Source organism: Xiphophorus hellerii, chromosome 16, assembly GCF_003331165.1.
Source record: "Xiphophorus hellerii strain 12219 chromosome 16, Xiphophorus_hellerii-4.1, whole genome shotgun sequence".
NCBI lineage: Eukaryota > Metazoa > Chordata > Actinopteri > Cyprinodontiformes > Poeciliidae > Xiphophorus > Xiphophorus hellerii.
Window position 1 is genome coordinate 22,525,415 of NC_045687.1, and position 25,849 is coordinate 22,551,263.

Here is a 25,849-nt window from a genome sequence, read left to right on the forward strand (position 1 = left end):
CTTCTACCCAGAATTGCTCAAGTGGTAGTTTTAGCATCACTTGGTTCAAATTCTGTAAAAAAAATAAAAAAAATCTCCTATTAAACACCTTTTGATATCCAAAAACGGAAACGTGGATGTTTGAAGTATTTTTTTAGCTGGAGATTTTTCCTTTGCTGTATATGATGAAGTGTTCACTAAAGAAATGCTGTTATTACATTTTATTCAATAAAATGTTTTCTTTAAATTAAAAAAGGAATTAAATTATGTTTATTTGCATTTTTTTGTATCCTTAACATTGTGTCAGATAAGTATAAGTGGTTAAATGGAAAATCTGCAGAAAATGGCAATTTTTAAATCGGCTTAATCGTCAGAATGCTCGACTGATAAAATAATCATTAGCCACAGCGCTAAGCTGTAGAGAAGGTCATCTACTTGCTTGTGCATATAAAACCCTACCTAAATATATCTTTTTTTAGAGTAAAGTTTAGAATGTGTGTGATGGACTCCTGTGTTTGCATGTCTCAGCTCCAGTAGCCACGGCGACAGGCCCCAACTTCTCTCTGGCAGACCTGGACAGCCCAGGTTACTACAACATCAACCAGGTCACTCTGGGACGCCGTTCCATCACCTCCACCCCCTCCACCAGGTACGGCCATCTGCAAAACACTCCTGCTCACTAAGAGCAGCACTCAAATGTTTGTTTTTTAATCTAGATTTTCTGGTAAAGACAAAATGAACACCGAGGCGACATTTTCTTTAGTTAGTGCGGCTAACATGGTTGTAGATCCATGCTGCTTAAAGGGGCAGTATTATTTATTTTCCAGGCACACAGTGCCATTTTATAGCACAGTCAAGCAACTATGTTACCATCAGTTGTTATAAAAATGGTGTATATAAAAAATATAGCTTAAAAGAAATTTGACTTTGTAATTTAACGCCTTGAAATTGGGCCTCTGTCTCTTTAAAAACTCCCGCTCTTTCCATCACAACATGGCTCCTCTATTAACTATTTAGAAACGTTTTTATCAGCGTTGCTCTGAGAAGTAGCTCCTATAATGAGCTCAGCAGATGCCCAGTTCCACCAGATGTTTGCAAATTGCAGCTGGCTGGTCTGAAGGGGCTGAGTGAGGGAGGAATGCTCTGTGAGGCGGAGGCTCTCAGGAGGAGCTTCGTCCTCGAAGGCGGAGCTAGGTCCGCCTGGGAGGTTTTGCACAGGTAAATGGTTGCCATGGGAGATTAAAGAATTTCTCAAACATTCATGAAAGAATCAAATCAACACTCCAGGTTTGTTTTTAATGAGGGAATAACATTGTAACATGACATAAAATTCAAAAACGGTAGTTATACATAGTACTGCCGCTTTAACTCTGAGATTTTACCAAAATGTTGCCAGGATTTTTAGCGACTTTTAAAATCCAAAGAATCGGTCTCGGCAGATTAGGCTTTTTAAAGATCGGTGATCGGCCAGAAAATTGCACTCGGTGCGTCCCTACTCCGTAACGCATCGAATCACAATATGAATGTGTGCAGATTGTAGAAAAGACTGCTTGGAAAGAGAACATATGGGATTCTTGAGTTTCCAACCAGCCTGTCGGATGCCTCTAGCTGATGTCTTGGTGTGTCTCTAGCACTAACATCATCAGGTTCTTTAGTAGCTTCTCAGTACTTTTCCTGCTCTGCTTCTGATTGTGGTCTTTCTTTCCCGTTCTCCTTCCTTCCTTCCTTACTAATTTCAACTCATTGCCTCTCCTTTTCCCTCGCCAACCTGTCTGCTGGCCCGTCTGTGTTTGTGTCTGTTTTTACTTCTCGCTCTCTTCTGCTTTCTCCTCCCGTTCGCCTTACGCTGCAGGACTGAAATGGAGCTTTATGCAAGTCTCCCACGGAGGTAGTTACACTCTCTGCAGAGAACTCTTCCCCCGATACTAATGTAACACAGATCCCTCCATCGCACTCGAGCAAAACGCAACAACACGCACGCCGTCACTCATACATCTGCATGCTGTACATTCACAACCCCGCCCCCTCCCCTCATACTCCAACACTCCCCGTTATTTTATTGGTCACAGATGTATAAGAAGCCGCCAACTCGCACAACAATACATTTCAGGCTCAACCACTTGTGTGTTTTCTAATGGGACGCCGCTTTGGGCCTGCATATTATTAATATTCTAGCCCTGTTCTTGTCACACTGTCTCCTGCTGACTTTCTCTGCCCCCCCTCTCTCTCCCCAAACCCCCCCAGCTGTAACATAATATTAAAACAACACACTAAACACAAATCTTGACACAGGGACTTTTTATTGTTCTTGATTTTTATGTAGACCCCCGTTCTAACGCCAAGGGACTTACGCAGCCACGTCAGCCCTCCACGGTTCCGGGAATAATGCATGAACATTTATTAGAATCTCAAACACAATGCCTCGCAGAAAGCATTCGCCTGCCTTTTATGGCAGTACAGTCACCAACTGGATGTTTTTATCGGGATTTTATTAAATGGACCAGCTTACAGGAGTGAATGATTTTGAAGTGGAGAGGGAAAAAAAACTACGCCAGAGTTTCGAAACAACTGAAGACGCACCGACCCGATATTAATATCTGTATTGGTCCCGATATTGAAAAAAAAATCTAAATGTAACAATGTCCCCGATCCATAAGGGCAGATCTATTCGGTTTAATTCTGTGCTTTGTGCTCTGAGTGACGTCATGCTTTGTTATTTTACAATACATTTACAATTCCTAATTCCACTTTCTGAACCGTTTCAAAGAAGAAGAAGAAGGTTTGTTGCAGTTTATTTTTTACATGTTGGACCAAGGTAGTCAACCTTTTGTTTTTGTCAGTTTCAGTTCGTTTGTTATTTATTTTACTTTGACTCCTAATACTCCAAATTGCACCGACTGAACAAATTAAAATTGTTTTTGCATGTTTAACTAAGTTTGTGAAACTGTTGGTATATTAAAGTGCTTTGTACTGGTGCAGAGTTACCAAATAAATTTGTAATTCAGTAAATTTATGTTTTTAGTTCATTTCAACTGTTTTTCTGTTTCTTATCGGTTGATACTAAACCTCAGATATAGATATCGGTATCAGTATCAGAAGTTAAAAAAGTGGATCGGTGCGTCCCTAAAAGTTGGGTGTGGATTACTCTGAGACTCTTAGATAGAAATGGAAAAAGTCAACAAGTTGTCTTTAGAGGTTTGTTGGAAAACAGTAGAGGACAAACAGCAGGGCGAGGCTATAGAACAATATCCCAAGCTTTGAGCATCTATAAATTAAGCTTGGACGATATATTGATTTTATCGAACAATCCATGAAGTTTTAAATTTTAGAAAAGCTGGATTTTTCCCCCACCATTGCGCTCCTGGATTAGAGTCACTGGGAAAGAAAATCTGACTTTAATCTTAGAATTCAAACTTCTTTTTTTTTTTCCAAATTCAGTTTTTTTCTTTTGTCTCCAAATTCTCCCTTTTTTTTTTTAAGAGTTCTGACTTCTTTTTTCTTTCACAATTCTTACTTTTTTCCTCAGAAAATGAAGAAGTTTTACTTTTGTGTAACCAGGTTGTTGCAGGTTTCTGCCCAGGACCCTCTTAAAAATGAGATTTGAATCTCAATGGGGTTTTGCCTGGTTAAATAAAGGAAATAAAAAAAAAAGAATTCTGACTTTAATTTTCAGAGAAAAAAAGTCAGAATTCCTTTTTTCTTTTTCTTTTCTTCCCCAGCGGTCCTAATCCTCTTCCGTAGATGCCAGTCATGATTTGGTGCTGTATGCCACACATTTCAGATTTTAATTGCTAAAAAAAAAAAAAAAGAGACGTTTCTCCTTACGTTTCACACATGCTGTGCTGGTCTATCATATAAAAACCCGATTGTGGGTTTGAATGTGACAGTGGGGCGTGAATACTTTTGCGAGGCATCGTGTGCAGCAATGCACAGTGACATCACACACAGACATAGCACCTTTACCTGGTTCCCCTCTTGAACACTTTGAAAGCGGTCTGTAGTCACGTTCGTCTCTGTCTCTTTCAGCTCCAACAAGCGTAAGTCCATCGACGACAGTGAGATGGAGAGCCCTGTGGACGATGTGTTTTACTCGGGCCGCTCCCCGGCCGCCGGCAGCAGCTCCCAGTCCAGCGGCTGGCCCAATGACGTGGATGCAGGTATTGGTCCTGGACGTTTGCTATGCTGAGCGCCTCCTAAGGCCTCGACGGGAGAGTTAGCTCCCCTCGTCATTTTGTTTCAAGCTCAGAGGGGTTTTCTTTTGGACTGAAAGGAATAGTTTGACATTTTTGGAGATTTGATTTTTTTCCCGTTTGCGATTACCATGCTCTGTAAATTCTCAAAAAATATATATTTTAGTAACGGAAACAGTGATTCTGGGTGAGCCACTAATCCGAAAATTACAAAGTTTATAGTAAAATTCACGCTTACAAGCAGTTGTTGAAGAGAGCACACAACTGAAATGATTTTTAATATGTAGACTTTATTGAGGATTGTTTTCAATCCACATGAGAGGACAATTTTAATATATACACTTCATTTAATATTTGTTAACTTTACTTTAACCACAGCTTTTCTTGCCACTGACAAGCTTCCAGGATTATTCTGACTGGATATTTAACTTCTTCTCTTGACAGAGTTTATTTTAGCAAATCAAACTTTTAAGTGTATTCAAAAAAGTTTTTAGTAAGTGCTAACAGATTAAAAAGCGCTAAATATATTTGTTGTTGACCTCAGATCTATATTTACAATTAATAGCAAAAAGGGTTTTTTGAATTGAACGTGTTATTTATTTTTGTCAATATGTACTTTCTAATTAAAATGTGATTAATTACAATTAACTCTGTTAAACATTTTAATCTGGTCCCACTATTAATGATACGTTTGAGTCAGGATGTGGGATTTTGATCTTGTGTGTTATGTAGTTATTCCATCCTTTAGAAAGTGTAGCTCTGATAAATGATCATAATAAAAATTACATTAGCGACATTAACATCCTTAGCGAGTGTATGTATACTTTTGGCCACGTCTGCTTTGTTTTTACGTCTTATAGTAACTTGTAATCCTCTTTTATGGGAAGGAGAATCTTCCAGAAATGTCAAATGCTTCCTTAAATCTCAGTAGAAAGATTTTCTTTATATGTTTCAATCCTAAAGCAGAAACCACATCTCACCTTCTGCCATAGAAAAAAAACTTGTTTTGTTGTGTTTGTGTTGCATTGCCCCCCACTCTTTCTACCTTTACTTCCCCGTCATTCCCATTCTCTACCTCCAAACCACTAAACCTTCTATCAAAGAGCCTCCAGAGCCAGAGGATCAGTCTGTTTGCCACAGTTTCCCCCACTGACATATCCAGCTGCAGGTGCTTAGCCTTCGTGGTGCGGATATTTCGGGAAATGTTTTGAACAAATCGATTTTGTCAGCTGAGAGGTATGCCACAATTCTAATGAAGCAAAAGTTAGATCTTCAAAAGTCGCTGCAATATCTGGAAATGTGTCCAATGTGACATTTTATATAATCACACAGTTTGTTATCCAAGATCTCCATTAACTAAAAGCAAAGTGATTTTTATCTTGCAACAGTTCGGCAGAGTGGGTTTGACTTTTAATTGTCTTCTGTATATTTTTCATGGGTAAGAAATATACAGTTTTCTTCAGTTATTGCTCTTAGATTTGCCAAAAAAGAACTTAAGGATCCCTGAGACCTTTCAGAAAAACAACAAAGTGAAAATTTTGTAAAGGCCTAGTCAAAGCTACGACTTAAATCTGATATTGACTCTGTGGAATGACCTTAAAGAGCTGGAGAAATCAGTCGCTAAATTTGAACAGTTCTACTATTGGGGTTTGTCAAAATGTCTCCACAGCAATGTAAAATACAATGTAAAATATATTGCCAGTTGCCAAATCTTGACAACAGTTGTTGCTGCAAAGGGTGGAAGAACCAATTATTAGGTTTGGTGGGAAGTTACTTTTGCACATTGGGCTGGGTTAGTTTGATTAGGTTTTTTTTCTTTCTTTCACCTTAATAAACTAATGAAATGCTTAACATCTCTTTCTGAAACAGTAAATCAAAAACAGTAGAAACCCATCGGGGGGGGAAATAGTTTTATACTGTGTAGTAAACTGCAGAACTAACACTAGGTCTCATTGTGTTGAATTCTTTTCCCTAAGTTTTTTCCATGTAATAAAACAACTGTGAAGTCTGTAGCTTACATCCAAAACTAACATAGTTACCCAAGTTAGTTAACTTTTAAGTACAGGAAGTGACGTTAAACGGCTGGGTTGAAACGAATGTTTTCCCTCGGTGGAACTTCACTTTAGCTTAAAATTTCAGGCGAGTAATAAATTTTAGTAAGCTTTTTTCTTTTCAAAACAAATATGTGGTTATAACGTCCCGTTTCCAGTCACGGTAAGCTAGCAAAACTTTCTTGGCGGTAGACGCTAATGAATAATAAATGGGCCTACTCTCTATAGCTTTAAATCTTAATCAGCAAACTGCAAAGTCTTACCCATCAATTAAATGCTCTAAAATGTGGAAAGAAAATCTTTATAAGTGTATAAGGCATTACTTAAAGAATATTTTTAATCTCAGCAGCTAGCATAGCTAAGTTAGCATGCTTAGTACAAACACTGAAAGTGATGTGAATGAGAAATTTTCTCTCCTCCACATACATGAGATGCAGCATAATTGTTACATTCTGTAACTCCAGTGGCAAAAAATGCAACCATTTGATTCTCTACACAATAAACAAGCTATGTTTTGTTGCCATGCTAAGCTAGCAGGTGGTAAAAGGAGCCAACTCCACAAAATAAGCAAGGCTGTTCATATCTGGGTTTCCTTAACTTAATACTCTTTAAATCTCTCTAAGACATTTATTCCACAATATTAGCAAGTATTGCTAATATCTTTGCTAATGCCAGCAAAGATATTAGCAAGGATCGACTGAGGTTTTATATTTAAATAACCTTGAGGGAAAATAGGATGGTTTTATAAAATATTTAAAATAAAAAAATAAAAAACTTTATTTTTTTTTTCATTAATATAACATACCACATCTATTTTGATGTTAATACATTTCTATTTAAAAATTTTTTAAAAAAAAAACAAAGAAAGAAAAAGAAACGCACAACATGATTGAATTGCTGCTGGTTTATTTATGAAGTTTAAATGTATAAAAAGCAACAATTATTGCACTGCTAATTTATCTGTTATATGAATTATTTAAGCTTTGATACATAGACGTTAGCAACATGTAACCGTTTTCTCTGCAGAGGTGCACCAGCAATAGCAGGATGTTCTGTATCATATAAAAACATATATTAGCTATTTATTAAAATCTTGGGAAGTAGCTATTCTTCATTATTAATCATAATTTCCACATAAACCCGTAATCAGCTCTATCATAACTCCCTCTCACTGCTCTAGACGCCCTCTGAGTCTCACCATTCATGTCCGTCTCCTTTCTCCAGCCTCCCACCGAAGCAACACCGGTTTAACTCTAAACTTTTGTGCAAAGCTCTAACCTTTCCTTCTTTTTGCTCACAGCACTCTCAACCATCACAGTGGCTATCTCATCAAATGTATTTACAATGTGACTTCATTGGTGTAGCTTTTGACTGAAGGGATTCGCTTCAGGAAACTCCCTCTGCTTCCTTTGTGATACTGCCAGCAGTCGTGATGTAACCATTTTACAGACGTTTGCTGCGCTCTATAGCATTAAAATCCCATTTTGCTCATTATTTAACCAGCCCTGTTTCTTTCCACCTCTCTCTTTCTGTGTGTCTGTCATTATCTCTCCTCCCCTCTTCCATTGTTAACTCTTCCCTTTCTCCCCTGTTTGGCCTTTCAGTGCAGCACCATTTGGCCAGTGTGCAGGAGAGGAAGATTAAGCATGAGAGCGATGGAGTGCAGTTTCCTTACCATGGTTAGAACATTAAACATTCTACTGTGTACATGTATACGTTGCTCTCCTTCCGCTCACAACACCCTGAGCTTGTGTATGCACCTCTGTCTGTTTGCCTTTGTCTGCGAGCTCTCTGAGCTCCCCTGTGCTCTTCCATCCCGTCTTTCCCCTTCTATTTTCCGCTCCTCTTCCTCTCCCTGCTTTTATGGGTCCTGTTCTCTGGCTCTGTTGCTGCTGGGTGGGGTTGTGTTTCTACCAGATGTCTGCTGCTGTCCATTGTGGGTTCACCAAACGTCTTTTTGGTAGCCCAGTAGCTCCATAACGTCCACCACCTGTCCGCCTCAGAGACGTCGCTGTGATTGTGTGGGAAAGAAATCAAACGTGCGCTGGATGCACATGTATCTCCAGCACATTTCCAACATATGTGAATGCTCTGGTGTTTCTGCAAGCGTGATTTTTATTGGTATTTGTTTCATTGTGTCCAAACAGCACATTGTTATCACACCACATGCTTCTGAAGTAAAGTTTCCCAGAACATTTGACTCAGTGGTTTAGTATTTTTTTATCATTTTATAAAATTAGAGAACAGTTTCCACGTTTTGTCACGTTACAACCACAACTTCAACGTGTTTGATTTGGATTTTACATGACAAACCAACACAAACCAGTGAAATGTTTTTGACAAGTCGAAGAAAAATAATACATAGAATGAGTTTATTTGTTTGTCCTTACTTTGAAAAACAGAAGCCTTCGGTGTAATTACAGCTCCAAGTTATTTGGCGTTTGTGTCTACCAGCTTGACACTTTTACAGACTAAGATTTTTGCCCGTTCATTTCAACAAAATAACTTAAGTCGAGTCGGATGGCATGGAGAGTCTCTCTGAAAATCAAAGTATTGCCATAGATTCTGAATTTGGATTATTGCCCCAGCTTTGATCTAGATCATCACTGATATAGTTGTCACTGTATGTCTAGGGTCATTGTCCAGCTGGAAGGTGAACCTTCGTCCCAGTCTCTTGTCTTCTGCGGCCTCTAACTTGTTTGCTTCCAGTGCTGCTCTGTTTAGCTTCATCCATCTTCTCATTACATCTGACTGGCTCTGTTGCTGCTAAAGAAAAGCCTCCTCACAGCGTCATGCATTCATCTCAGTGTTTCCCCTTGATGATGGTTTATTCAGATTAATGTGCAGTGTTAGTTTTCTATTGTGTTTTGTATGTAAAACGTCTCAGTTGACCAGGATATCTTCTTCCACATGCTGTGTATACTACACAGTGTTGGACTTTCATAAAGGCCAGAATTGTGGAGTTTGTGACTAATTGTCGTCCCGTCAACAGATTCACCCGCCTGAGGTGTGGATTTCTGCAGCTCCTCCAGAGTGACCACAGGCCTCTTGGCTACTTCTTTGTTTAACTTCTTCTCCCTGACCTGTCGGATGTGTTCTTTGACCTCGGCTGTTTGTTCACTAACGTTCTCTGAAGCCCTTTCTCCTCCATTGTCAAGTCTCACTCTGGCCGGTTAGTGTTTGATTTGGTTTTAGCCAAATTGGCTGTGTCTGCATTGGTAGTGAGCTCCTCTCAGTGGGTGTGAATGTGGGCCGGAGCCTGGGAGGAATGTGGGAAACTTGGAGGAGCTGTGGTCAAAACTCCACTCCTTGTGGAGTCATTTACCCCTGGGTAGATGCTCAAAATGTCTACCAATAGATTTCTCTGAAATTTCTTTGAAATCTCTTAGTATATTTGTTCGTTGTCCCGTCCACTTGACTCTGGATGTGCTCTTCTGCCACAATTGATAGAAAGATTTGGACCACAAGGTTTCACCATGGAATTATGAATTTATACCTCGCCACCCTGCCCAACTACTACAGTCTTGATGTAGATTGACAATGGTGGTCGAGATGTTGCTGACGTAAATCTACCGGCCAAATCATCGATTGCAGTCTGCCGCCAATCAATGTACCTTTGAGTGGCCAGTTTCTCTTCAATCTCTCCTTATATTTGCTCGTTGCTGATCGCCCCGTCCAGTCGTTTAATCCACAGGCCATTAAACGGATGTAGTCTGCTCCCAATCAAACCGCTTGCGCACAACTCTCAGGTAGATCCGGCATGGATGAACTGCTCAGGATCTGCAAGTGGAGACGAATCTGGTTGTCACTGAGTGGGGAAGAACTGGTTATAAGCACATTAGAGAAGAGGCTAAACAAACCTCTGCAGCTTTTAGAGAACTAATTGATTACTACTCAGGCAGACTATTTACTAAGATTTCTGAAGGCGATTCAGAGTCCTGGGTTTCAGATAGGGTTGTCAGAATAAAGGGAAAACAAAAATGCACAGAAAATAAAACCGAAACCTACACTGAAGTTTGTGGTTGTAACACGAGGAGACGTGAGAAAGCCCGAGCGCCCTGCAAGAGATGTCGGCGAGGTAGCGGGGATGTGAGTGAAGTTTCTTCGGCACCTCATCCAGCTGGTTGTTTAGACAGAGCTGTTTGGGGGCTGCGGCCACCTGCCCCCGGCCTGCCTCATCTGTCTGTGAAAGGCAGCACAGAACAAAACAACACAAGATCCAAACAAACCAAAACCAAAGGTACTCAGGTGTGTCATCAGTCCACAAGGCACCTTCTGTCTCCGAGCCATGCTTACTCACCGACGCACGCGGACACACACATGCTCACACAGAAAAGAACTATATTAGAGCTCTTTAACTGATTTACATTCTCACACACATACAAACACACACACCCCACACCAGTCTGGAGAGGAACAGCGTTCCGGTCCAGATGGCAACTCCATGTGTCTACAGCAAAGGGAGTTACTGGGTTACAGCAGACATCTGTTCTGGAGATGGTGGTGGTGGTGTTGGGAGTGAGAGATGTGGAAAAAGGAGAAGAAGGGAGGAGGGCAGAAGAAGGAGGGAAGAGGAGGGCCTCTGCCTCTGCCTGCTCCGGAGGTGAATCTCTACCTGAATGAAAGGCTCTGAGGCATAGCAGGTGATCATGTAATTCATCATGAAGTCTGTTGTGTCCCGCTCAGCTCTGCTCCGCTTCTCCTTCTGCCTCGCTCGCTCTCTCGCTCTCGCTGCTCTGTGGTGGGGAAAGACGGAGTGTTTGGGTAAAGAGGGAGTGGCTCAGGTTCCCCCGTGCATTTGTGATGTTGACAGAGTCGGAGCAAATATGTCTTTTGCAGAAAACATGATGCTTCAATAACTGTACTGCTGTCCTAATCTTCTCGCCTGCTAACAAAAGCCACGAGGGAACGGCAGTTGTCCAACATACACAGTTGCTTTTATTCACCTGAAGCTTATTTGTTTTTGCTGTTTCTCTCTGAGCGCGCGCGCTCGCTAGCCGACCGGTTCAGCGGCGGTTTGTGTGGCCGCTAGCTTGTTAGCGTGGCAAGACTGCAGGGTCATGGGAGCAATTGGCTGCCAGGCTGGCTGTGCAGTGTGCCAGGAGCAGGACACAGAAATAATGAAGAACAAACAACTGTTTTGTATGTGTGTACAGACACACTGACATACACACTGCGAGAGAGAGAGAGATCAGAGTAACTTCTGTTAGCTTTATTAGACAAAGCTTTCACTGGGCATCTGGGCCTCATTTGCTGTTCCTCGCTGATATACCACCAGATATTTCATCAACATAGTGACTAATTAGGAATTATCACAGGGTCTAAAAACAGTATGTATAATTTAAAGTTATTTATGAATAATGGGCTGCTTATAATTGGCGCTGGCACGCGGAAACCTGCAGTCGCAGAGGAACTGAAAGCTAGCGGGTAATTCTTTTGGGTGCGTGGGATTTTTGTTTTTCCCTCCTTTGTTTGATCAAAGTTCTACATGCGAGTGGAAACTTCTTTCATTTTATTATTCTTGCATGATTCTGTGTGATGTTGGTTGTTTGAAAGCAAGTTGAAATTATAGCATATTTAGTATTTAGGATGTCTAGTTTGGCATGAGCTGCATAAACACTGTATCTTACATTTCCCATGATGCAACGGTATAATCCTCACTCCTCCAGTTGGAGAAGATTGTTTTGTTTTTTCCCCCCCCCTCTCAAATCCAAGCTCAGCCAACCATGATGGCATCACTTTTACATCATCAGCGTTTACGTACTTTTGCAAATGTCTCCCTCGGGCCCCTGAATGCATCACACAGCAGACGAGGGATTTCACAATGAACTGGAATGGAGATAGCCGTGGCGTTTAAAATAAATAAATAGATACTGATCAATCAATCAAATTTTATTTGTATAGCACATTTCAGCAGCCAGGCATTTCAAAGTGCTTTACATCATATCAAACACAGAAACACAATGCAACATAGAATCAACAATCAAAACACGACATTAAGTCAAGTTCCATCGATAAATCTGATTTCTGCTAAAGGTATGCAAAAGTAAAATCAAATTTGTTTGCTTACACTTTGTGTTTTTCTTTTTCTATCTCAGATCTCGTTTTGTTCATCTTTCATATGCCTATGCCAGCAGATTCAAAATTCGTTTTAGAATCAGAACCTGAGCAGAGATAAGAACAGGGTTGAGACTTTTTGACCCGTCGTCCCAGGATGTGACATCACACCATGTCAGAGAGTAAATGCCACAAAAGAGTACGGACTAAGAGAAAGACCAAATGATGATGGAGCTGCACATGTAGCTGATGCAGAAGGACGCTTTTTTGTAATCTTTTATTAGCACATTTTAATTATAAAGATACAGTATATTATTTTAAATAGAAAATGTGCAGTAAAACACAAGCCATGTTTTTTTTTTTTTCTCATTTAAACACCATTGTAAGTTTGGTTACAAACATACAGCAACATTTTACTACTAAACAGAAACTAAACCAGTGTGTTAAACCTGCACAGGTCTTCAGAGATCCCCCTTCCTGTTGTTGGGAACAGACTAAAAACATTTTGCAGACCAACAAACAGAAAACATTCCATCCAAAAAATTAGGAAACTTTTACTACAGCAAGTGTTGAATACCTTTACAATAAATTGTTCCTTTCTGCTTTGTTCCAGTCAAATGTTGCACTTTATTTTACTGCTGGGTAGGCAAAAGGAAAATAATTTCCTTTAAGATGATTTTTGAATTGGAGAAAAAAAATAATAATAATAATTTTCAATTTGCCGATTTTTACCTGGGTGTGTAGACCATTAGTGGGCTGTAGCTTTCTTCTGACTGAAAGGGCAACAGGACAAAGTTTCCCAGTCATGTGGCGTCTCATCATAAAAATATTTCAAATGTGCAGCGTTACGTTATACAGCACCCAATTCATTCATTAATTCATTAGTGGTTTGCAAGTAAAGTACATTTTGCTTTTTACTCGTTTCATCGTCTTCATTTGTCGTTCCTCGTTCTGATTCTAGCTCACTCCGTGCCACCAACGCTCTTTTTACTTTCCATCTTTTTAACACCGGTGTCCCAGTCCACTGACCTGCTACGTCAGTGTGACAGGAGCTGTCTCGGTCCAAACTCGGCCCGTTTCCATCTGACCCTGAAAGCTGTTCGGGCATTCTGCTCATACAGGTGGGCGTCTTGAGGTCAAAAAGTTCAAAAGCATCACTAAAAGTCCTGAAACGATTTGACACCTGAAGCACAAAGGCAAACCTTTGACCAGAGCTCTCGTCTCGGTTGGCGTTTTTACCAGTATAATAAACTTGTTTTTCCTACTTATGCAAACTTCCCACATTTCCCTTCACACGTTGCTTTTTAAAAAAGTTATTCTCACGCTGTCATCACACTGTTCGTTACATAACGTGCTAATATGACACAGACTAAAATAAAATATTCCAACTAGATGGATGTCACCTTATTATTTTTTTTTACGTGTGTCTAAGTCTGATCACAGCTTTTTTTTCTTTTTCTGTTGTTTTATCATGTTACCAGTGAACAAGATGTATAATCTGCGTCTGCACCTCCCTCCTACATGTGGAGATAACCGCGTGGCCTAACATAAGTGCCGGCGCCCACCTTTTTTTTTCTCTCTCCTTGATCCTCGGTGCCCACACAAGAACAGCTGCGCCTGCGCCGCGTCCCAACGCTCTGGGTAAACGGCGACCAGCGTTTCCCAGCGCAGCGTTTAAAAAAAGCTCCAGCTTTACAGAACTCTGCTGTTAGACTTTATACGCTCTGCTCGTAAAGTCTATTTCCACATCTCTTTGGGCCATGTTGGAGTTGCCCGCCGTCTTTATTTGACACTGTTTGTTTTATATGTGTGAATATTGTGCCGTTTAGTAGTTTATGGGCCTCTCGCTTCTCTGTTTATCACTGTATTCTTTCGAGTGAATACGAAGCAACATGAGCTCAGCATGTTTCACGGAGAAAGTTGATTTTTTTTTTTCTTTTCTTTCGATGTCGCTGATGGACTTTTTTTTTTTTTGTATTTTCCTAAATATTCCCAGTGTAAGGGATCGCTCTTGTTTTGGGGCTTTTATGACAGCGTATATTAAACATTGTGGTTCGAAATACACCATTTGGAGCTCCTTCTTAAACCCAGAAAGTCTAAATTGTGCCCTTGGTTTGCCATACATCAAAATAAATTCCCTCAGCATGGACCACACCAGCCCTTCATCACAGAAGAGAACCTCTTTCATCTGCGGCGCTCACACTTACGGCCATGTTTCTGGTCCGACGATAAGCCAAGCCTGTACTTCAGTGTGCCCATTTATATATATATATATGTATATATATATATATATATATATATATATATATTTTTTTTTTTTTTTTACACAGCCTTTTAGCCTCTCTGACATTTATAGATGCCCAGGGACACTTTATTGTGTTCATCAATGTGTGCCATCACTCCTCTTTTCCCACTTAACTTCTTCCATTTTTCTCCGGCTCCCCCACAAAGCGTTCGCTGGAAGCGTGCCCAGCGCTCGCCACTCCACCTGAGCGACGTGTGTGTGTGTGGGGGGGGGTGCGCAATAGAGGGGGAAAAAAAGAGCTGGAGCACTTTTAATGAAATACAACATGTCTCGAGGCGGCTGCGTACAATGCCTGACAGTCAGAGCTGCATCAGAGGATCAGTCGGTGTGTGTTTTGGCAGGCTCCTCTGCAGCTATATGTAGCTGCACAGGTTGTGCTGGCATCAGACGGAAAACGCAGCCTGCCCCAGATATGAGGCCGTTCAGGATCCCATTCATTTCTAAAGAGTTGCAGTGAACTGGCTGGTCGGGCATGTTTGTTTTGACTCGGGCTCCTGAGGTTCTCTGTAGCAACGCTGCGGTTTGCTGTGCCTTGCAAAAAGAGATTCACATCCCTTTAACTTTACCCCCCATTTTTTTCATCTTATGACCAGAAACCTTAAAGTGTGTTATTAGCAATTTTTTTATTGGATATAAACACAAAGTAGGGAATAATTTTGAGGTGACGATTATTCATGGTTCTCACTGCTTCTTACTGTTAAAACTCAGAAAAGTGTTTTGTATATTTATGTTCAGCACACCTCTAAAACTCCTAGGCCCCAAAATAAAACCGCCTTCTAAATGCAGCTATCTGTGATTTTAATCTCACTAAAAACAGAGCGACCTAAACTCACTATCCACATTGTAAAATATGGCGGGGGCTGCGTCATGCTGTGGGGATGAGTGTTTTCAGCACAAACAGAAGATGGCTCTTTGTTTGTAGCCTTAAGTAGAATTGAGACCGTAACCATGGAATGATATGCTAGGATGGGCTAGTTAAAGTACAGACAACAATCCTTTTGCAAATTTGTGTCAACACTTAAAAACTGATGTTCACGGGGGTGCTGTGGTGGCGCACGGGCAAAGCATGACCTACGTATTGAGGCATTAGTCCTCGTGGTGGTAGTCGCAGGTTCGATTCCTGACCTGGCGAGATTTGACGCATGTCCTCCCCCTCTCTCACTGCCCTCTTTCCTGTCGGACTACTTTCAAATAAAGGCCACTAGAGCTAACAAAACCTTTAAAAAAATCTGATGTCCAACGATGATCTTCATCCAATCTGGTTGAACTTGAAATATTTTGCTCAGAAGAAAGAAAAAATCTTCAGTTTCCATCCGTTTAAAGCTGGCAGCCATCTATCCTAAAAGACCTGCAGTAGAACTGGGCGATATGGACTTAAGGTTTTATCACCATATTTTCAGGAACTATTGTGATAACGATAAAAGTTGCACTAAAACCTATTTATTACTTATTTCTTAAGTAATTTTATATCTGCGACTGCATGGCACAGCAGTCATAGCCCCACAAAACATACAAAAGTGTGATTTGTATCATTATCATTGTACTTGATTATATTTATAAACGTATTGATATTTATCGACACGCCATTGAACAAACAGTGGATATTAAAAAAAACAGACCCGACAATAAGAACACTTTTGGGGGGTTTCAAACATCACTGATTGAAATTTATCATGGGAACAATAAATCAAAATTCTTATGAGAAATTTATCATAATAAACAATAAGTGATACGATACATGCTGGGCGATACGGCTTGAAAATGAAAAACGTGCTAATTTGTCAATCGCTCCTTCTGCAGGTTGGCTTGAATTCAGAGTCGAAATAAAAACAGGCGGTAAAACACTCTTGTCGAGTAAGACAAGATGGCTGACATCAGTTTAAACTGTGGAAGCCTAAGAAGTGCATTGGTGTGAAAAAAATCCCATTTTCCACAAACTCTAATCTTCATAAACAGAAAAGTTTATAAATCTATAAAATCCATTTATCGCCCACAAAATTGCGATAAAATTGTTGTATCGCCCAACCCCAAACTGCAGCTATTAGTTCAACCAAAGCTCTCAAAGTATTACAGGCGGGCTGAATGCCGACATTCTTTGAAAAGCAGTCATGATTTTTCATTTCACTTAACAACTATTCACTACTTTGTGTTGGTCTCTCATTTGATAGCATTGACATTTGTAGCTGTAACATGAAGAATAAGTGTGAAAAAGTTCTAGGTGGTGTGAAAACCTTTGCAAGGCTCTCTATCTGTGAGCTAGTTTGATTATTATTATTTTTTTACCAGTTACCAGTGTGAGGATAGAAACACGATACTTAGATGTTGTGTTATTGAGTCCCGTATCGGTGGGCATCTTCCAGCTCTCCTCTGTCCTGAAGCTAAGCCCCTGGCCTCTTGACCTCCATTTCCCCCAAACCCAAACCTTCCTCCCCTCTCTCCCGTCACCTTCTTTCACGCTGCTGCTTTAAAACATGCCCTCTCACCGGACCCTCACCCCACTCCCCCTCCTCCGTCTGGTACGGTCCACTGACTGAACACCAACGGACGGAGAACCAACCTAAAGGAAGCCCTATGTATGTCAAGATGGACGTCGGAATCAATGAGCAAGCCAATCAGTCAATCAATCAGTCCGTTGATTACAATCGTAATTATTTGCTTCTTTTCATCAAATTGAGGAAATCTGATCCAGTAGTTGATTTTTTTTTTCTATCTTTGACTTGATCTGAGTTTTCTTGAGTAGAGTCGAAGTAAACAAAAAGCAGCCATGTTTGATTAAAACCTCGTCTCTGTTCTGCCATTCTGTTGATCCCCTTTTCGCCAGGACTCTCGTCGCCTGGTTCTCATAAGAAGCTGGGGAAATTCGATTTCAGCGCCCTGTCCTCCCAGACGAGGTCCCCCCGCATGGCGTTCACCCACCACCCACTGCCAATGCTGGCAGGAGTGAGACCAGGTGAGACCAACCCAACCAAACCAACAAACCCCCCCAGCTCCCTGATCGCCAACCCCCTCCAACCCCTTCCTCTTCACCATCTCCTCCTACCCCACACTTTTTTCCAGGCCCTCCCCACCCTCCTACCCCTTCACACCCATCCCTCCCCCTCCTTACTGCGGTTTAGAGGTGGGGGGGCATGAGAGCGATTGGGAATCTGAAGCCGGCACGTTGCTCTGTCGTGTGCGGGTGGTGGTGTTGGTGGTGGAGCTTCTGGGGTCTCTGGGTGTGGTTTTGTTTGGACCTTTTCTGGGCCTGGCTATTGGTGGACGGTTGCTGGTGGAATATCTGTACTGCTCGGCGTATTTCTTAGAGCATTGACGTGGTTCTGGATGTCTTTTTTTTTCATCTCTCTACTCTTCTTTTGAAACTTGAACTTTACATCTGTTTCAGATTCGATTGCAGTGCCACGCAGAAGTTTTCACGCTTCAGCTTTTTTGAATTCTTTACAACCACAAACCTCTGTGTGTTCTGTTAAGATTTTAAAGGGGGCAGTATTATGTGCTTTCCAGGCACATTGTGTCATTTTATTGCACAATCACATAACTGTTAACCCTAGTTGTTATGAAAATGTTATATATATCAAATACTGTATGACTTAAGAGAAATTTGACTTTGCAATTTAGCGCCTTGAAATTGGGGCTCTGTCTCTTTAAGAAACTCCTGCTCTTTCTGAAACTCCACCTTCAGGAAGTCATCACATGATGGCTCCTCTATTAAACAATAAGCAACAGTTTTACCAGCGTTTCACTGAGAAGTAGCTCCTGTAATGAACTCAGCAGTTCTACATTTCCACCAGGTGTTTGCTAACCGCTGCTGACTAGTCTGAAGGAGCTGAGTGGAGGTACTGTGGGGGGGAGCTGCTCTGTGTGGCGGAAGCCTATAAACTGCACCTCCGAGGAGGAGCTTCACCTCAAAGGCGGGGCTAGATCTACCCAGCTCAATCTTTGCCATGAAGATTAAATTATTTCTCAAACATGCAAGAGAAATGATGTTATTCTTGGTGAGGGAATAACATTGCATAACATGATATAGAGCTCAAAAAAGTCCATATTACCGAATTCTGCCCCTTTAAGCGCTGAACCAGTAAAGGGAAAATCCAGCATTTTTAACATCTTCACTGTGAAACATGGTGGTGGCAGCATCATGCTGTGGGGATCATTTTCTTCAGCACAGACAGAGGAGCTGGTTAGAGTTGAGGAAAATATTAATTTTGTCCAAGAAAACTTGGGGGCAGGGGAACTTTCCCTCCCAAAGGGTTGTTGCTTTAATTGCTGCTAATTGGAGAGTAGAAGGAAAAATAAACAGTTTTCAACAATTCTTACAGTTCCATCTCTAAAAATGTAATTTCAGGCGTGAGTCGATTAAGCCTGCTCAGGCCGCCCCTTGTTGAAGCACCAGCAAAATTCAAGTCCTGCCCCCGACTCTCTACCAGATTTCCGTCTTCTAGACTTTGACTAGGCCATTCTAGCACACACTTCTATAGGTTTGTTTTCAAAATTGCCCCATTTCTAGCTCTGTCCATCTTCCAATCAACTCTAACCAGTCTCTTTGGGCGAGAATCATGTCATCATGATGCTGCCACCACCGTGCTTCGGTGTGAAGATGCTGCATTAGAGCAGAATTCATCAGCAGTCTAACAGACACAGTATAATGTAACCACATTGGAATTCTTCTGCTTTTCTTTGGAAACTAAAGCTAAAACTTAGAAAGAAATAGACAATTTAAAAAAATATACATATAGATATTATAATAAATGCAGGTGTTTATTATTTTTTCAGACTTTTAATGGAATAATTGCACCAAATTTGAACAATAGAAATATTTGTATCTGTTTTTCTAGCCATTAGACTGGAACTACATACTTTTTTTTTTTTTTTACATAATTTTCCACAAACATCAAGATCCCATAGAAAAAAATCCATCCCATTTTTGCTAAAGTCTTTACTCATAAAACCTAAAAGAAGAAATAAAATGGCGGTTCTTTTAAAATATCAACACACTTCAGTTGGTAGATGCTTATCAAATGCTCTAAGTTGACTTGTTTTTTTTTTGTTGTTTTTTTTAAGTAACATTTGCAGCTATAAAAGAGTTTTAATGACCTGAAAATAAAAATAGCTCTTGGGATTGCAACGTTTGCAGAACTCCTTCCTTCTTTTCCTAAAAAAAAGGAAGAAAAAAAAACTGGACAAGTTTGAGAGGTTTCCATGGCGCCGTCTTTGATTGGTTGAGCAGATTTTTGCAGTTTGATAGAATTAGTGTTTTATTCTAATACTTTACTTGAGTAGGAGAAAATTTCTGTAAATTCTCCACTTATTGTACTACAGCAGCGTTTCAAACTGTGAGCACTTTTTTTCTTCCGTAGAACAGATGTGTTCTACACGTCGGGCTTTTTTTCACAAGCGCTTCCCAAAATTGAAACAAAATAGCCCAGATGATGTCATAATTATTCCGTCATCCTGTCAGCCGGAGCTTGACATCTTAAATTGTTAGCAGAAAGTTTGCATGACTAAACGGATGAACAGGGATTTTAAAGAGAGAAACATTTGGGTTGAACCGAACCCGAAGACGTCCCGGCCTTTGGAGAGAGCCTTGCTTTACAGTACGAAACAAAAAGTCAGAACATTTCATCTTCTGCTGCTTCTATTTACTCTGTTCACTTTTAATTAGTCCTCTGTGAATCCTGCGTATTTATTTTCACATAATCTCTGAGGCTCCCCCCTTCACTGGTGCCAATATTCTAGCAAAAAAAAAAAAAACAACCCAAAAAACATCCAAAGTGATTGTTTGCCAAAGACCACAGTTCTCCAAATTCATTATCAGCAGCCCAACTGCGAGCGTGCTAATACGAGTTAATGCAGTTTTGTCTGATTCCTGCGTCGAAACGCCTCCGATTCCGACCTGCAAAGAAGTTACAGGCATAAATCATCTCTCCCCTGTTTTTATTAATTTATTCAAACCACAGCGCAGACCAACAAGGAGACTTTCTCTGCTTTTCTTTTGTAAACTCACCCAATGAAGGCGCTCATTGTAGATAATTACACATGTGCTTTAGTTCTGCAGCGGAGCTTCAAAGCATTTTTAAGCCATGGAGCAGATGTGAGGCGATGAGGTTGACCACTGTGTCATTATTCCCTCCCCTGCGGTTGCTCACGTTGCCCCGCCGCCTCTCCAGACGCGGCGAATCTGATCTCGGCGTCGTTGCGTGCGGACGGACGGACGCCCGTTCACACCTCACCACGACGCTGTTGTGGTGAACTGCAGTCTGTTTTGTTTTTCTTGCTTTTTTATTATTATTTATTTTATATACAGTTATGATTACTTTCCAGACAAACTTCAACATTGCGTTTGGTGCCTCGCTTTGGTGTGAAAGTGCTCACCACATCATAAGCGCTGTTGTTGTTCTGCATGTCAGTCGGGGTCCGCAGGAATTCGGTGGCAGGCGGATTGGGATCGTGCAAAAAAAAAAAATGCTGCAGGGAAGGAACGTGTTGCTGTCACGGCGCCGCAATCAGGAACCTCATTTAAAGGAACGGCTCTTCACCTTTCTGGGACTTTTTTTTTTTAACCACTAATATTGCAACACACCCCTGAATCTTCTTGCACAGAATGAATCTTTCTGAAATGCTTGTTTTCAAGAAGTCATTGAATAATAACTGTATTTATTTGCCAAATTATTAAAGACCATGTGTAGCAGAGTTTTAGAACTGTATGGTCTCATCCCATTAGCAAGGCCACAATGACTATAAATATTGGTAAGGAGCGCTTTTTGTGTATATATAAGTATGTGTGTGTGTGTGTGTGTGTGTGTAATTTATTATAGCCTGTCCCTGAGTGATACATTTGTAGAATGAGATCCATTTGATCCTGAAGCTCTGCATTGTTGCGGTTTTCCTTTTTTGCTGCTGTTTTTAAATAAATACATTTCCTTGAATAATGCAACATAAATGTCACATTACAGCATTTCCTCCAGTGTATTATTAGCCTAATGGGCCACCGGACTGTACCTGCTCCCCTACCAGTTTGTTCATTTTAAACTGGGTTTTTGTACACCAGTAACATTGACAGTAAAGACGGATTAAGTTAGGTTTGCTGGCTGGTCTCAATGTTTTAACATTTTTCAATACAAAAACACGGTGTGTTGGTGGACTGCCTTAGCGTCCCCTACCACCAGGCTTAGTAGGTTTTTGTTGGGAAAGTTTGCGTTATATGGGGAAAAAATGGTTTGCAATGATTTATGAAACCTTTCATTCGTTTCGCATCACAAGAACCTGGCATTTTAACGGGGTGGTGGACACTTTTGAGAGTCGTGGAGAAAAGTGATGGGTAAGTACAGATGAGTTGGTTCTCGGTGCCCAAGGTGGCACGAACATGAACAAAGTTCCTGCTATCAAGGACACTTTATAGTTTACAAGAACTAAAGTACAGAACTCCTTAGAAGAAGCTAGAAGAACTTCCCTAAGCAGAGCTGTAAGAACAAAATGATGTCATTATGTAAAGCAGGTTTGCTCGATACGTCGATCGCAGGAAGGTTTTGAGTTGATCTCGGCAGTAAGAGACAAACTGAACGCCGCCAGGACGCCGAGATCAGCACTTCCTCTTCTGACAGGCTTATCAAAATATTAACTAAGATCCTAAAAAAAAAATCAACAAAACATGTTAAAATTAATATTCTCAGTAATTATTGTTTCAACAAAGTGTTGCGCAATTCACTGCCTTTCGGTTTCATTAACCAAAAAAACAAGGCGACTCAAAGACCGACTGACCAGCAGAGCAGGAGTTTAAATGAGCCAATCAACCGTCGCTGTGTTCAGGGGAGGCTTATTAATAATCGAGAAATAAATATCAAGCCTGGAAACTTGATATCGTAACAGACTGAATGTTATGTTTTTAACGTAATCTTTGCTCGGCTTGCGGGGCGCAGGCGGTTGCCACGGCAACAGGTGTAAAAAGGTACGAGTGGTTATTTTACCTTTGTTTACCTTTTACAACTGCTGTAGTTTCTAAACATTCAATAAACGACAAACTTAGACTAATTACTTCGTTCGTTTGTGAGTTTACGTCATTCACAACAAACATCAAATAAGACAAATATATTTCAGTAAATTTTAACAAACAAATGGCTTCTACCACGATAATTATGTGAAATTAAATTAATTATATCCCAGCTTCAGAAGATTTGCCTTTACCTTTACAGAGCTCTTTGGTTCCTCCTATCAGTCTGTAGCTTCTCATATTGAGGTCAAAGTTCAGATCTACCATAACTGACTGACACCTGCTGGCCTCAGGTTTGCAACCAGCTTGTGACTGAGAAACCAGTAACCTCCTCCCAGTGTCAGAATCTCACTGAGGAAGAAACGGCATTAGGTTTTTTATCACTTTAATATTTCTGCTATAACTGATGTATATTCGCATATAAAATAAGTCAGTAGAGTTTAATTTACAATTTTTATGTCTTCGTGTCATGAGGTGGATCTCAGTCGGCTGGTGAGAGAAAAAGTAGATCTTGGTCTCAAAACGTTTGGGCAGCCCTGATGTAAAGTATGTATCGACCTTTAGATGTTGATAAAAAAGAAGTAGTAGAAGGAGTGTGATGTTGGTGGAAATATTTAGCATAAACTTCAAGTAGCTAGCTACTGTTACACCTGGAATAAATGCATAAGTATCCCTCCCAATTCTGGACAACCATGGATGTTTTTACGGCTGTTTAAGATTTGCCTTTTCTTTTCTGTATTTAGCCCAGAAAAATGCATCGACTTTGATTAACTCTGACCACCTTTCAGTCACATTCAGTGAACATATGTGTTCTTTATAGATATCTTGTCATCTTTTACTTTTAAGTCATATTTTTACATTGTTTCGACAAAAGGCAGAGTTGTCTTTTACACGTTTGTGTGGCTAAATTGTTCTTTAGGGGGGAAAAATCATGTTGAATAGCTGCAAGAACTTCTGGTGAGTTGTTCTTAAATATAAACGTTTTAACCAAATGTTAACATTCAAATGTTCACCTACAAATAAATGTCATATTTAAACGTTTTGTGGTAAAAAACATTGCAACTAAGCTACGAAGCTCCAAGTTTGGGATACATGCTCAAAACTTCTAACTTTCACCTAAAGGCATAATTAATGCTATTATTTAGCCAATATTAGATTACACATTGATTATAAATGTTACAATAGCTACGTAATCGAAAACAAACAAAAAACATTTTCTCTATATTTACTTTAAGGACAGATCTGAGCTTTCTGGGTTAACAAGGAAGTAAGAGCTAACTATCATTAGCTACACTGTGAAATAGCACTAATGGCCAAATAATTTAACTGGTTATCTAACTATGGTCAAAGTAGTCAAAAATAAAGCCAAAGTGTACAAAAAAATTATAATTTATAAATGTTATTGTCACTCACTAACATTTCAGGTGAATAGTGAACTAGTCATGAGTAGTTAGCTAAAACTACAGCAGAATACACAAACACTGCTGGTTCTTCTTTAATTTTACTAGCGGTTGGCAAACAGCTTCCAGTGTGCTTTATCGCCACCTACTGCATTGGAGTGTGAGCCAGAATTGAAACCTCAAGTTCTGATTATACAAGAAACTGAAAAAACGTCTCACTTCAAATGTGATTTCCATTTAAGCGACATAACTCGACTAAATAAAATTGTACTTTTTGCTCGTGACGTCAGTTTTGAAGAACACCTCTCCCTCTGTGATATTGTATCTGATCCATAAGTACATGTTCACCTGTCTACCGTGATTAGCCACAGTCACAACCTCCTGTACGATGTTCTCCTATTCTTTTTCGATTAGAATTTTAAAAAGTATGGCCGAATCAAAGTCTTGATAAAATATCCTCTCCTCCTCCTTGATGTTTTCCCTCATCTTGCCCACAATTTTTAGAATGGAATAAAAATGTCTCCCTTTCCGCTACTTATTCTATTCCTCCTGCCATTTCTTTTTAATTTCTTCCTTCACACTAGATTCTTGTTCTGATTAGCTGTATGAGACTGATAAAGTTATTTCTGTCTTTTTAACGCTGCTGGTTTAAATGTACAAGAACTCATAAATAAAGCATTCCCATTTTGTGATAGTTGGGGGGTTTTGGGGAAGGAGGAGATTAGGAGGAAAGTCACAGAGGGAGATAAGAGCTGTATCCTTTCTGTCCCAACCATTCCTCTCCTCCTGTTTTGAACCCACCCACATACCCCCTACACTTGGCCTTCTCCCAGTTTGTAAAGGGATTAGTATGGTAGACTAAAGGAGCAGGAAGATGACTTCACGTTGGAGCAGGCAGCCTGGAACAAGGTGCTGGTTGGCTTGTATGGGCTGGAGGGGGGTTTAATACAAATCAGGTTTACTGATAGATATAGGCCTTATGTCGAGGAGTCCCGAATCAACCAACTCCTGGCACATTGTAGATCACACACACATTCAAAGTACAGTGTTTTGTTGAAATTTTTTTTTTAAGATCCTAAAAAAAAAGAGGTTTTCATTAAATATATTTAGCAACTACGGTACTTTTCTCAACGTACTTTTCCAACAATGATGCGGTGAATTACATTTAGATATTCTAACAGATATTCTAACAGATTACTTATCCCCCATAATTGTTTTTTTTTTCTTTTTTAAATGTTTTTTTTTTTTTTTACACCAGTAACAGAGACGATAGATAGATAGATAGATAGATAGATAGATAGATAGATAGATAGATAGATAGATAGATCTTTATTGTCATTGTCACAAGAACAACGAAATTTAAAACGTGCCATCAGTCAATGCATATGCTTAAAACAAAAAAATAACTGTCTCACAATTCACACACAATGTAAGAAATAACAAATAACTGGTAAAAAAAACAACAACAAAAAATAAATAAATAAGAACAGCCACATTCTCACATACATCATTCATGATGATTAATGGTTGTTTTAGATTATAGACGGACTAAGGTAGGTTCATAGTTGACGCATTGAACTGAGTGGTCCCTGAACCGCCCTGTGGGCGTCACGCGCTACCATTACCAAATCATGAAGCCTGATTTTGCTCCTCTGAGTTTTTGTAACTTTTACGAATCTTTTTACAAAAAAGTCTTTATCCAGATTTTTTCTAGTTGATTGTAATGAAGTGTGTGTGCTGAAGTCACTCTTGGATCAACTGGAATGTGAAATGTGTTGCTTTAAGCACACCGTAACGCTCTCTAAATATCGTCTTGTTTATGTTTAGGAGATTGATATACTTTCATACGTCCCACTGGAAAAAAAACACATCTGTAACAGTTT

The 25,849-nt window shown here is 40.1% G+C and overlaps 1 protein-coding gene and 1 long non-coding RNA gene across 18 annotated transcripts in view; one reads left to right on the forward strand and one right to left on the reverse strand.

Annotated features, from left to right (window-relative positions):
* The window catches only part of nfixb (nuclear factor I/Xb), a 194,030-nt gene that overhangs the window by 151,052 nt on the left and 17,129 nt on the right, over positions 1 to 25,849 (forward strand). For 8 of the 17 annotated variants that reach the window (XM_032586884.1, XM_032586886.1, XM_032586895.1 and 5 more), the window contains 5 exons: positions 508 to 628; positions 1,832 to 1,867; positions 4,006 to 4,136; positions 7,825 to 7,899; positions 17,404 to 17,532. In XM_032586884.1, the coding sequence (XP_032442775.1) occupies positions 508 to 628; positions 1,832 to 1,867; positions 4,006 to 4,136; positions 7,825 to 7,899; positions 17,404 to 17,532 (492 nt within the window). The remainder of the gene's footprint in view (positions 1 to 507; positions 629 to 1,831; positions 1,868 to 4,005; positions 4,137 to 7,824; positions 7,900 to 17,403; positions 17,533 to 25,849) is intronic. The other 9 variants (XM_032586890.1, XM_032586901.1, XM_032586885.1 and 6 more) reach the window with 6 other exon arrangements.
* LOC116735201 (uncharacterized) lies at positions 8,412 to 11,869 on the reverse strand. Its single transcript, XR_004342345.1, has 3 exons — positions 10,836 to 11,869; positions 10,229 to 10,403; positions 8,412 to 10,000 (listed from the first exon to the last, which is right to left on the reverse strand). It is a non-coding gene; the product is annotated as an uncharacterized LOC116735201 (long non-coding RNA).